We start from the raw sequence: 12,251 nt of genomic DNA on the forward strand, positions 1-12,251 counted from the left end.
AAGCTGGATTATAAACCAGAAGGGAATGCAGAGGTACAATGATCAGAGCAGCAGTCAGCATTTGAACCCAGGTCCTCTGCTTCCACCCCTAGGACTCTTTCCTCTGAACCATGCTGCTGCTACAACCATCTGAGGACACAGCTACCTCCCTACACTCGCCCCCGTCCCCAGCTCTCATTCAACAAATTCTCATAAAGGTCTGGAAAAACTCTTCATGTACACTGTTAGTTCAAGCTTTGTGCAAAGTACATTACCCATGTTAAAGATACTCATCCCTAGAAACTGTTAGTTGAACTAGAACTCTAGAAACAAGCCATCTTCCCAGCTGGGGCTAGAATGCGTGGCAATAATCACTCAAGGCCCTGTGATGGATGAACTACAGTATGAGAAAGGCTCAGTCTGTTTATAGATGGAAATCTCACTGTCCTGGTACCTGCAGTATACCTTAAGAATGGACATATTATTTTGGTTAAATTCATGTCAGACCCCGAAGTAGATGATGGCATGATAACCCCCGGGACAAGAAAGAGACCTGCACATTCTAGCCTCAGATGGGGGTACAGAAGAAGGAACTCCATAGTCTCATATGAAGGATTATAAAGTTCTTTAATAAAGTTATAAAAAGCACTGGGATTGGTTAGCCCCCAAAAGAAGAAAGAACAACTCTGATTTTTTAAACAAGAACAACCATTTGAGTTTTCCGAAGTTTAAAGCTCATGAAGTAAAATCCTTCTAGAGGAATCAGCAGGAGCCTGCATTCTAATTAAGCCTCTCCTTCAGTTATTCAGTGTTGACTGACAGAAAGATGAAAGCTCTTGCCCTCACAAAGCTTAGTCCAGTGGGAGACTTAAAAGATGCCAGTTATAGTAGTTCACATGAGTAGAAGGCCTGATAAGTCACTGAAAGCATAATTTCTTCCATTTTACAGATGAAGCGAAGGAGGCCCATAAAATTTAAAGGGCCAAAGCTGACTTGGCAGGCAGAACCAGGACTTAGACCCAGGTCTTTGACACCAAATGCAGCTGTCCACTAAGCATAAATGGCTCCCATGCTTGTGCTCAGATCCCCATGAACAGAAACAAGCCACTGTGCGAGGAGCTGCTTTGGCAATATGCTAAGGGAGGCATCCAAACAGACAAGAGAAGAATACAATGACCAACGGGAATCAGCTGAGCTCATGTCTCCTTCCACTGCATGTGCTCTGGACTCACCTCTGCTCCGTGGGTACTGCGCTTTGAGACAGGAGCAGGATGTTGTCCTGCTTCTCGTGGATGACTGGAACCTGAGGGGGGGAGATTGGCTCGTAGGGTTCTGAGGAGACATGACTTCTTTCTGGAGATTTTCCAGCCCTGAGATTATAAGATACACATCATGAGAAAAGAGCAAAAGCCACAAAGCCTTGTGCCTTTGTGAAGCCAGACTCTGAGCTGTTCCTTCATTTGGGGCTGCCTCAGGGACTCATGACAGCACTAATACAACATGGGTCAAAGAACCTCTTCTGCCTAATCTGTCACCAGTAACTGACAGTGCTGGTAACAGGCCTGAATGCTTAGGGACACTGAGAAAGACCCCTTTAGCTGCCAAGAACATCTGGAAGACTTTTTCCACTGATCGTTATGGTCCATGATCCATTAACAAGCCCACTCCCCTGAGTCTAATTTAAAGTTTTCTTCTGTTTACTGAGAAAGTAAAGAGAACTATTATGATCTGAACATTATCTGAGGGGGACAAAGTAGGAGAAAATTCACCTAGTAAGCAGCTTCTCATTCAGGATGCTTCTATACAGAACCAAAAAGTTTTGTTTCTGGGTCAGTTTGTGTGAGAGTTGACAAAAAAGAAATCCTCCACACCAAGCTCCTCTGGAACACCAAAGCTGTGACTGTGAAGTCCAAGTGCCTGCTGCAGTTAATAAGCCTTTTGTCACTCCATTTAACCATTCTGTGGCATTTCAACTGGACTCCAAAGGCAACATGCCAAAAAGGGCCCCTTTAGAGGGATGTGAGCTTTTACATTTCTCAGCATAAGACACCTCGTTTCCCTGTACTGTACTCAGAAATACTCTTTCCTTATTAGTGGCTATACAAATATACATTTAAAAAAATCAAGATATTTATAACCACAACAAAGGGGATGAGAAAAGGCATCTGAACAACCAACAGAATCCTCACCCCACCTGATCAGAATAAATTCAAGGCAACAATTTAACTAATCCCTTTTCTGGACCCATAAGAGTCAAAAAGATGTGGTCTTTGGGTATGACAACAGGCACCAACGGGAAGGCACGATATGGGCAGATGCAATCACTTTTAATATAGGGAAGGTAAGTGCAGCAGAGTTTGCACAGATCCTTTACCTTGCCCTGGATTTATCGGTAAGATTTTCAGGAGACACCCTGGAGCCTGGCCGTGGATGAAGAACTGCTTGAGGCTGGGATTCTGGACTGTAACGGCTCGATGTTTTTGCCCTCCCAGGAGTAGATACTAAAGGAGATGCTGAATTCTGGAATGTAGAAGTGGGAGGCTGCTGGGAAGCCTGCGAGGCAACTTGGTTTCTAGCAAAATCTTGTGTAATAATTTGCTGTTAATGGGGAAAGAAGGAGGTGGTTAAGCATCTGTAACACACCCATGCATTCTAACAGAAGAATTTGGTATTTGGAGGAAAAAAAAGCAGGTTGAGGGGGAAGGGGAAGGATGCACATGAAGAGAGAAGGAACCTCGACAAACTCCTGGCTGGAGCCTCCCCTTAGAACAAATCAGAAGACCCACCACACCCAGCAGGAAGCTTACACAGATATGGTCAGCAAGTGTGATGAGACGATGGGTCCGGGGAACCTGTCCCATTCCTTCTGCTTGGGAAGAAGGTGGGGGCAGCTGCTGCTGCGGAGATGGAGACTCTTGTTGGGGTCGAAATCGAGGCAGTGATCCATCATATTGTCTACTGGGATCACCTGAGGGGTAACAGATACAAGGCAGGTTTTCAGTGAGGACTTTCTCCCAATGCTAATGATTCTCTAATTATTAAGCTAATTTGAAAGGTGTCTCCTCAAAGAACTTGACCCTTTAATTATAACACATTTAAAACAATTTTCAAGAGGAAAAAAGCCCCAGGTATTTCTTCTCCCACAGAACAATAACTACAACAGAAAGGGAAGGGTAGCACACATCAGTAAGAGGGACCGGACAGAACTCAACAACCAGCACTTGTCTCTTCAAAATGTCAAAGATTCACAAAGGAAAATGAGAAATCAAGGTTTATTCAATTAGCAGTTATTTTCAATACTGCCATCTATATAAGTTTCTAGAATTATTCTAAAATTTAAAAAACTATATTTAAATTTTTCAGAAGCAACAAGTTTAGTGACAGGTAATCTGAAACAAATACCAATTTTAAGATTTTTGGCTAATGCTAAAAATGAAGAGCATAGGCATGCATTAGCATCTGCTCCACACAAAAGTAAACTAGTAGGTGGGAGAGTCTAACTTTAAAAGCAAGTTGTAAGCAACAGTGATTCATAGTTTCATATACAATTCCCTTTTTCTATTCCTTGTGATAGGCAAATGCTTTTGGATGTTGGTCAGGTATAAACACAAAGGGACAAGGCCTTCAGAAGAGGCTTACTTTCTGCAGGGTTTGTCTTAGCAGCCTCCTGTGGGTAGGCCTGGAGCTTTTCTTGGGGTGGTGCTGGTGAGCTGGCAGGGCTTATCACTTCTATAGCATCTCCTGGCGGTTCATATCGATGAGATGACACTTCAAGAAAGGGAATGCATATTATTTGAAAACAAATCATTTTCAACCTGTCCACAAATTTCAATGGGAAAAAAAAAACAACATTCCATTCCCCTTGATAACCCTTAATTTAGAAAGCTATATAATTACTGAAACAGAATAAAGCAACAGATTTGCTTTTTAAAGATGTCTTTACCATAATTAATATTTTCCTCAAGGTTATAAATCACAAGGGAAAGCTGATAGTACCAACATCACCATTTTAAAAAACAGGCTAATAACAAGCCAAGAGAAAAACAGTGACACTGCTCTGGGGAAGACGGCTCAGTGGGGCGCTTCTCAGAGCCGGCTAACAGAGGCCACCTGCCTCATTCCGATGGTCTGGGATGACGCAGACAATTCACATCCCCTTAGAAAGATTTCTGAGCCATCCACACTTCTCTGACATGATGCAGGAAAAACTGTAAGCGTTTCTGTAGACTGCTGGAATGAGGCTTACCAAAGTCACTTCAAATACATTCTAAACTACTGGGTAAAGCCAAGGCAATTTCTGGAAATGGTAGGGGATACTTGGGAGGAAAATGAACGGTCCTTAAGTCCAACTGGTGTTTTTGGCAAGACAAAAAAAAAAATGTGGCAAGCTAGTGAAGAATGAGGGGTTTTGCATATAACTTTCCCAATTATAAAAAACAAAAATGACTACTACTGTCTTAAATGCCCAGTTACCCCAGGAACCTAGTTTTATTTTCCACCTTCAGCAGGCCTGGGGGGATGTTTAATCGTTTTTATTGGACACATGGAAAAGGCTAGATTTGGAGTTAAAAGAGTTGGATTCAAATTTTAGCTCCCAAACTTATTAGCCGTGTCATACTAGTGCTGTAGAGTTGTTAACATTAGGTCTTACAATAAAGAGACTAAGTGAAATGCTGGGCTACTTTAGGGGAGGAAAAAAAGGAAGAAACCTGGGATTGGGATACAGAGAAGACAAATGTGTGCTTTCTTCCATATGGGGGTTTAGCTTACAGAGACAAAAGCAGTATTAGGAAGGGAAGGAAAGCTGACATAGGCTTTCCCTGCCTGTAGGTGGGAGATTATCCTAGGAGAACAAACCCTCCCACCACAAAGGGAGCAGCCAGAGGCACCTAACATGAGGACTCAGGGCATTTAGTTCCTGACCTCCACTTTGCTTTAACTCTCTTAGTGCTAGTGATCAAAGGGAGAGCTCACAGCTACCTGGAGGAACTGAAGGAAGAAGGACCAGGAAGATAAGAGCTGGATGGAGGGGCAGGGAAGGGGAGGAAAGAGCTAGTGTGTCAGACTAAGATCTGGCTCTGAATTCCAATGACAATGGAAGCTCCTTGAGATCAGGGATTGTCTGCTTTCTGTTTGTTTCCCTAGCACCTAGAAGAACTTGGCACACAGTAAGCACTTAAATTAATGCTTTTTTCATGTACTTTCATGTACCATTCATGTACTTTCAATACTGTTTCCAAATTCCCGATGGAGATTAATCTTCAGGATTTGGGAATGAGAAACTGTAATTCACAAAATCATGTTATTCTATATTTTAAAAATATTTACATGCTTTTAAATATCAATGAGTGATGATAATAATAAACAACCATTTTTTCTGTGAAAAAAAAAAAAGCCCAATTATTCCCTCTAGAGAGCCTGTCTTCAAATGTCTCTCACCCTGACCTCAGGTTTCACTCTGGATGTTCCTAAGGAGCTACAATCCCATGTGACAGACATAGGTGCTTCACCTTTCCCTGCAGCTGAGCAAGGCAGAGGAGGCCATATTGTCACACCTTCATCAGGATTTTTTTTTTAAATAAGGGCAGCAGTGTCTCCACCAGCTGAATCTGCCCTGAACTGAGGAACATACATGAGAGGTAAAGGAAGAGAGTTCAGCCTCCAATGAATGATGTTGGTTACGTGCACTTGCTACCTTCTGGGTCTGGTCCTGACACCACGCAGGTCTTAGGACTTGCCCCTGAATGTTTCCCAGCCTATTTCCAACTCCTTCCTCTGCAGCTCTTTTTGTCACAGAGTTCTTTAACAAACCTCCTTTCCAGGAAGACAGCATCCTCATGTGACAGTTATTGTCAGAGAAGAAATCTCCCCAGCAGCTTGTCTCACTTTGCTGATCCCTGGATCCTACACACTCCAGGCCTGCCTCCCATGCCAACTAGGCAAAGGCAGATGAAATAATTCTGCTCATCCTTCTCCAGCTCAGATGTGGAAACTGAGGCAAAGAGGGTAACCCAGGTCACACAGCTAGTAACTATCTGAGGGCAGATTTGAACTCAGGAAGATGAATCTTCTTGACTTCAGGCCCGGCACTCTATCCACTGCACCATCTGGCTGTGCATATACATATAATGTACAGCCAAACAAATGGTTTTGGGATAATGGGTGCTTCTGTTCTACTCTATTCATGTAGATAAAACAAAGGCAACTGATTCTCACTTAATTACTTCCCAGATCTTGCCAGCATCTTATTTGGAATTCTGCCTGTCTCAGCATCCTCAGTGGCCTTCCCACTCCTCCAGGGACACCCTGACAGGTGCCTGACTGGCCGGTGGCAGCAGCCATTTTGCTTTGGCAGACAACTCAGGAAGAAGCCTCTGGCCCTCAAAGCTAGGCCTGCTCTGACCTAGCTGGGATACGTACGGCTACTCGAAGAGTCGGAGCTTTGAGAGCCACGTTCCCGTGCATCCTTGTCCGAGGCAATCTGCCTGGTGATGATGACATCGATGAAGTTTGCCGCAGTGATGGTGGTTTTCCCTAGTGTCCTTAACTCCTCCTCATACCTAGATTTCGGAGGAGGGGCTTTCTCCTTCCCAGCCTCAGAGTAAACAATCGAAGATGACTGGCCCTGCGGCTTGCCGCTTGGGAAAGCAGAGGAGGTGTATGGGCACTGGACGGACCTCTTGTCCACCTCCAGGGCTTTCTGCTCTAGCTGCTGCTGCTGCTGTTCAGCAGCCATTGCTGATCTGCCTCTCAGGTTCTCCTCCAGCCTGGAAGCTTCGTGCTTACTCTCCTTTGTTTTGGTCACTTCCATCTGAGGGGCTGAAGCAGCGGCATCCACCAGAGCAGCCAAGGCATCGGCTGCAGTGTTGTAGCGGGAGGCAGGCAGGCCTGGTGTTAGGGAAGGCCCACCAGGGGGCAGCTGCCTGCAAATAAGTAACAACAAATCAGCTGGCATGTGGTGGAGAGGAAAGAGAACTAGAGGTGTTCAACCAGCACCTCTACTGGCTCCTCTGCCCTTGACCTCAGGATCCTCCATGGGCACCTCCCTGACGTCCCTGGGCCCTGCCTAGTTGGCTCATGGGCTGCGGTGAGGGCCGCTGTGGGAAGGGAGTGAGCTAAGAAACACTGTCAGAACGAGGCCTTGGCATGACAATGACAAGGAACTTCAAAAACCGGAAGCTTGGGGTTTCAGCTGTGACCAAGTGTCCGCTGCAAACACACACAAACAGTTAGGAGCTGAAGGTGCCTATGAAGGGCAAGCCTATTCACTGAGGGCCGCACGAGAGCATGGATTCACTCCACGAAAGTCAAAACTTGTACAAGAGAAGCATGTTTTATGTCATAATGACTTTCGGTTTTAACTCATCCAAGAGGTGAGCAAGAGCTGAAATACATTCCTTGGTAAGAGACGTATGTGGAACCTACATGATGCGCAGCTGTGCGGCGGGATCCAAGGGGGTGATGACGCTGGTTCCATTGGGTCCCTGGAAAATAGTGGATCTTTGTTGCATTAGATTCTCTGGAGTCCTCACTGAGGGGGAGGGGGAGCGAACATAACCGTGGCTTCCAGGCCGTCCAGGCTGCTCAGAACCTGCAGGGGTTCAGAGAGAGAAGGGGAGAGAAACAAGAAGAGTGAAGGGCAGGGGAGGCCTGGAAGCTCCCTGGTGTTCTCAAGGTAAGAGAAAGAAGGCCAGTGACATTCTCCTTCCTGGCTATTTCTTATGAGACAACCTCAAGGTCTGATTACTGAATTATCCAAATCGCCTCAGAACAGAGAAACAATGGGCATGTAATCACTTTAATACTGACCTTCCTGACACTACCCCACAGATTTTCACTGCTTGACAGTCCTGGGTTGAAGATGTGCCAAATCCTAACTGTGGCTCCAAAACCCTTTCAGGAAAGCTTCAAGCTTTAATTCCACTCCCTACTTTCCAGTTATCTCCTCCCTACCCAGTTCAGCTGCCTTGCTAGTTCCTTGCCCAATTCCAGTTCTGGAACCATGAAGCACAATCAAATCAACCCTGCCACTATTTCTGGATGATCTGGACATCAATCTACTCTCCTGAAGCCCTTTACATTTACAACCACTCTTTGTGCTTGAACTGCTGCCTTAGAATGTGAGTTTTGTGAGGGCAGGGACTGTCTTTGCTTCTGTAGTACAGTGAGGTGTGAAACACACAGTGAATGATTAATAAGTTTTTTCATTCACTCTTTCAGTGACATTAAATATCTATCATTAATGGACAAGTCTATAAAACTCTAACTAGTCTACAAAATTATAACTAGAATGAAAACATGACAAGACTGGTTTTCCTTTTCTGTCATGAGAAAAAAGCAAAAGGTCTTTCACACTTTCTGGAATGGTTAATTAGGTGCCCATTCCATCCCAATGCTAAATGGATCAATGAGCAAGTCAGAGGAGGGTAGTTCTAGCCAAATAAATTTGGCCCTGGACCACTTTAGGGTTTGGAATATACTGGGAGAAGTCCAACCTGGGCTGCTGAGTCATTTTCAACTCTTAATGGCCTATGAGTCTAACTCATCTTATAGATTTTCTCTCTCTCCTTCTCTCCCTCCCCCTTTTCCTTTCTGTCTCCCTCCGTGTGTATGTGTGTGTGTGTGTGTGTGTGTGTGTGTGTCTGTGTCTGTGTAAAAACTGTCCAGTATTACAAACGAGGTTAGATTTCCCAAATTCACTCTGGCAAACTTATCTCAGAATGTCAATACAAATTAGCATACCTCTCCACTGAACAATGAGAAGATGAACTTCTACCTTCCATCTCTTACCTGGACGAAGGTAGAGCTCTGAAGAGACAGCAGCAATTCGCTCTCTTTCCCGTTCCCGCTCCCTCTCCCGCTCCTTCTCTCTCTCCCTCTCCCGCTCACGTTCCCTCTCAACATTTGCAGCAGCAGATGCAGCCAGGTGAGAAGGGTGGCCTGTAAAACACACCAATCCATAGATTTTCTCATCCCCATTAGGAACATCAACAAAACTTAAATTTTCAAACAAGTACAATTTTTACAAAAAGCTCTAGACTTGAAAGCTATGCCTGTTTTTCATTAAAGGGGTTCAGATGAAAATGTTGATGAATACAATGATTTTGCAAAATTTCTCTAAGACATAGGTCCACTGTTAACTGAGAGATGTGACCATATTATTACTACCCAAAAAATCAATGATAAATAGCACTACAGCAATTAGAAAGGTGGGGCGCTAAGAAGGCAGACTCTGATGCCCAGCTGAGATACTTTGTCCTAGAATGACCTGGGATGACACCGAACACCTTTGGGCCTCATTTTCCTCCTGTCTAAAATGAGGAGGTTGAATTAGATCAAGCCAGGGCCCCTTCTAATTCTAAATTTACACTCATGAAGCCCTGGTGGAAAACCACTAGCCAATGCTTCTAAGCAAGGGGAAGCAGAGCAAGGATTCTCACCTGGAGACATTGAAGCAGGATTGTAAGGTCTGGGAGGGAAGGTCAGCTGGGTACCTGGTATGTAAGTGATTCTCTCCATTGGAGGAGTGCTTGTACCCCCAGGATGAGGCACCAAGATGGTAGGAGGCATATTGGTCAAGTCAATGATTCCTGTCATAAAGATGAATAAAATAAGATGAGCATTTCCATCCTTGTTTTCTCAAGACAAACAGCAGGGACCTGGCCTTCTGAGATCTCCTAGGTCAACGCCTTGTTGCTGTTAAGGCCAGTTCTCTGCCCACTCTCACTCTTGGCTGACATGTGAAACACACACGGATTCCAAATGTGCAGAACCTCCTCTATTAATTTTCCATCTCATTCACCAATAGACCAGAAAATTCCTAAAGATTCTGGCACATATCAGGAACTTACAATTCTAGGAGCCCAAAAAAGAAGCTGGTAGAAAGTTGGCTCTAAAAGCCCTGCCATGTAATTTGAAAGAATCACACTCCTAAAGTGTGCTGTGGGGCAGTGTGGTAGAATAGATAGTGCTAAGCTTAAGAGTCAGCAGACCTGGGATCAAATCCTGCTACAGATACCTCATCAGCTATGTGTTCTTGGCAAATCACCTATCATCTCAGAACTTCCCCAGTTTCTGAATAAGGTACTCTGCAAACAGTTGGACACCATATAGACAGGGGAATGACATTACTGTGCACTGACTCCCCTGCTTTGGACACCACACAGGTTGGTGGGCTTCATGGATTGCAAGCCCTTCAAAAGCTATATGGGATTGTGGCCTTGGCAGAAACCATATAACACATCTGAGAGGAATTTGCTAGAGAGACATACCTCTGGTTGCAGGATATGGGAGACCTAATTGTTGCTCTCTGGGGGAGAGTCCTCTGGCTACGTCAGGGCGCAAGTTAACTTGCATCTGTTGTGAGGTAATATAATCATTTAGAATTGTCTGCCTCGTGTTTTCCATCGCATAAAGCTGATACTGACTTGGGTAACCTGGTGTTGGGGAAAGCTGTCTCTGGAACAAGTATGCAGCAGCCGCTGTAGGAGAGACAGACAGACAGGAGGAAGTTCAGTCTTTGGCGGAGGCAGCCCAGCCCCCGTGAGAAGTCTGAAAGCTAATGACCAAAGCTATGAAGAACAAGAATAGTGCCCTTGGCCATGGGCAACATGCAGCATCCCTGACTCTTCCTGCTGCATTCAAGGAGAAAGGGTAGGGAAAAGTTAAAACTACTTATCTTTCCAGTGCTTCTAACAATATCTAAGAGAATTCTCCAGGAGTTTTCGTTTCCAAGTACTTCTACATAGTGTAATTATAATGTTCTCCCCAAGAACCACCTACACCATTACTTTTCTTGAGAAGAGATTTAATTTCGTCCCATCAGATTCATGAGAACATTGGATCAGAATGGCATACTATAAATAGTCATCTTTATTTTTCTTAGGGGAAGAAAGGCTAGATGGATAATAAGTACTTAGTCATGAACTACAAAGATGTGGAGCATAGACAAGTGATTGCTAGGTGGAGGGGAGAAATGGGTCTGATCTGGTCTGATCAACAATCTATCAGACAAAAAAACAAATGGATCGACTTTAGAAAAAAGGAATACACACACACACATGCACGCACACATGCATGGCATAAAATGTGATAACATAGTGAACACTTTTTTTTTTTTTGTCTAAGACCTAACTTCTGACCTAATTTTGTATAAAAATAACAAGCTAACACAGACCAGAGATGCTTGGTTTGAGGAAGAAAATTAAAGGTTACCTAAAGATAGCCTAACTCCAGAGCATTTTTCCTCCAGAAGCCACTACAACTTGCCTCTGGTGAGGATTTGGTTTGTGGGCACCCTTTGAGTTGTAGAGGACTCTCGGAAACTAGAAGATCCACTGGATGACTGAAAATTTGCTTCCTCAAAGCCTGAGAATACTGGCAATAACAAAATATAACTTTCAAATAATTTTTGTAAGCAACTGGAGACCTTTTCAAAATGCCAGTGATTGCTCTCTGTAGTTGTTAGCTTTAATTTAGTTTGCTCAGTTCTACCACTACTAGCAAGAATGCAAAAATTAAACAAAATGATGAAAACCATTTGGGTTAATTAACCCTTGATGCAATATTCTCTTATGGGGGTTGTTAGTGTGCCCCTTCCAGATTACTTTGTATTTAGTCTTTCTTTTGCAGCAATTTATCTGTTACAAACATTATTTCCCTTCAATAGAACGTGAGCTCCTCAAGGGCAGGAACTATTTCATTTCTGTCTTTGTACCCCAGGGATCTGGTATGGCGCCTGATGTACTGCAGATTCTCAGTCGATGCTTGCTGAATTAAAACGGAAAACAGATGCACTTGTCTTGTTCTGAGTTGAGAAAAAGAGGGTGGCATTCCAGACAAGAAAGCAACACAGGAAAGAGCCAACGTGTGTATGTAAACTAGGAGGTCTTTGGCCTTCATGTTGTTCTCCTGGAAAATGTGCTACTTTAAGATGTTAGGAGCCAGTGGAGAGAATGTCACTGTGAGGCACCAACATAGAAGCAGCTCACACAAGCTGGGTGAAACCAAGACATGACATTAAAGAGTTAGGGGGCTTTGGTGTTTAATGTTACGTGTGCTTCCCTAAAACTTCGAAGAGAATGATTATCCTGGGAAAGATCTCTGTTAATGCTGCTAGAAATGTCAGTTGTCATGGAAATTGTCTCTATGAACAGATGATATTAATAGGCTTCCCATGTAGTACAGGGCTGCTGTAGCCTCTGTATCCTTAAGGAATGGATGGAGGGGGAAGAGAGGGAAAGGGGCTCTTGCCTGATAAATGTATACTCTCT

General features: G+C 44.1%; 1 protein-coding gene across 18 annotated transcripts in view; it reads right to left on the reverse strand.

The window, feature by feature from the left end:
• Nucleotides 1-12,251, reverse strand: part of NCOR1 (nuclear receptor corepressor 1) — a 190,599-nt gene that overhangs the window by 13,582 nt on the left and 164,766 nt on the right. For 15 of the 18 annotated variants that reach the window (XR_011973909.1, XM_072640034.1, XM_072640032.1 and 12 more), the window contains 9 exons: nt 10,251-10,460; nt 9,420-9,569; nt 8,770-8,919; nt 7,405-7,570; nt 6,400-6,902; nt 3,619-3,747; nt 2,787-2,947; nt 2,354-2,577; nt 1,212-1,349 (listed from right to left, as the gene is read on the reverse strand). Coding sequence is in view for 17 of the 18 variants with exons in the window: in XM_072640034.1 (XP_072496135.1) it covers nt 1,212-1,349; nt 2,354-2,577; nt 2,787-2,947; nt 3,619-3,747; nt 6,400-6,902; nt 7,405-7,570; nt 8,770-8,919; nt 9,420-9,569; nt 10,251-10,460 (1,831 nt within the window). In the remaining variant the exon portion in view is untranslated. The remainder of the gene's footprint in view (nt 1-1,211; nt 1,350-2,353; nt 2,578-2,786; nt 2,948-3,618; nt 3,748-6,399; nt 6,903-7,404; nt 7,571-8,769; nt 8,920-9,419; nt 9,570-10,250; nt 10,461-12,251) is intronic. The other 3 variants (XM_072640039.1, XM_072640038.1, XM_072640037.1) reach the window with 1 other exon arrangement.

The sequence above is a fragment of the Notamacropus eugenii genome, chromosome 2, assembly GCF_028372415.1.
Source record: "Notamacropus eugenii isolate mMacEug1 chromosome 2, mMacEug1.pri_v2, whole genome shotgun sequence".
Lineage (NCBI taxonomy): Eukaryota > Metazoa > Chordata > Mammalia > Diprotodontia > Macropodidae > Notamacropus > Notamacropus eugenii.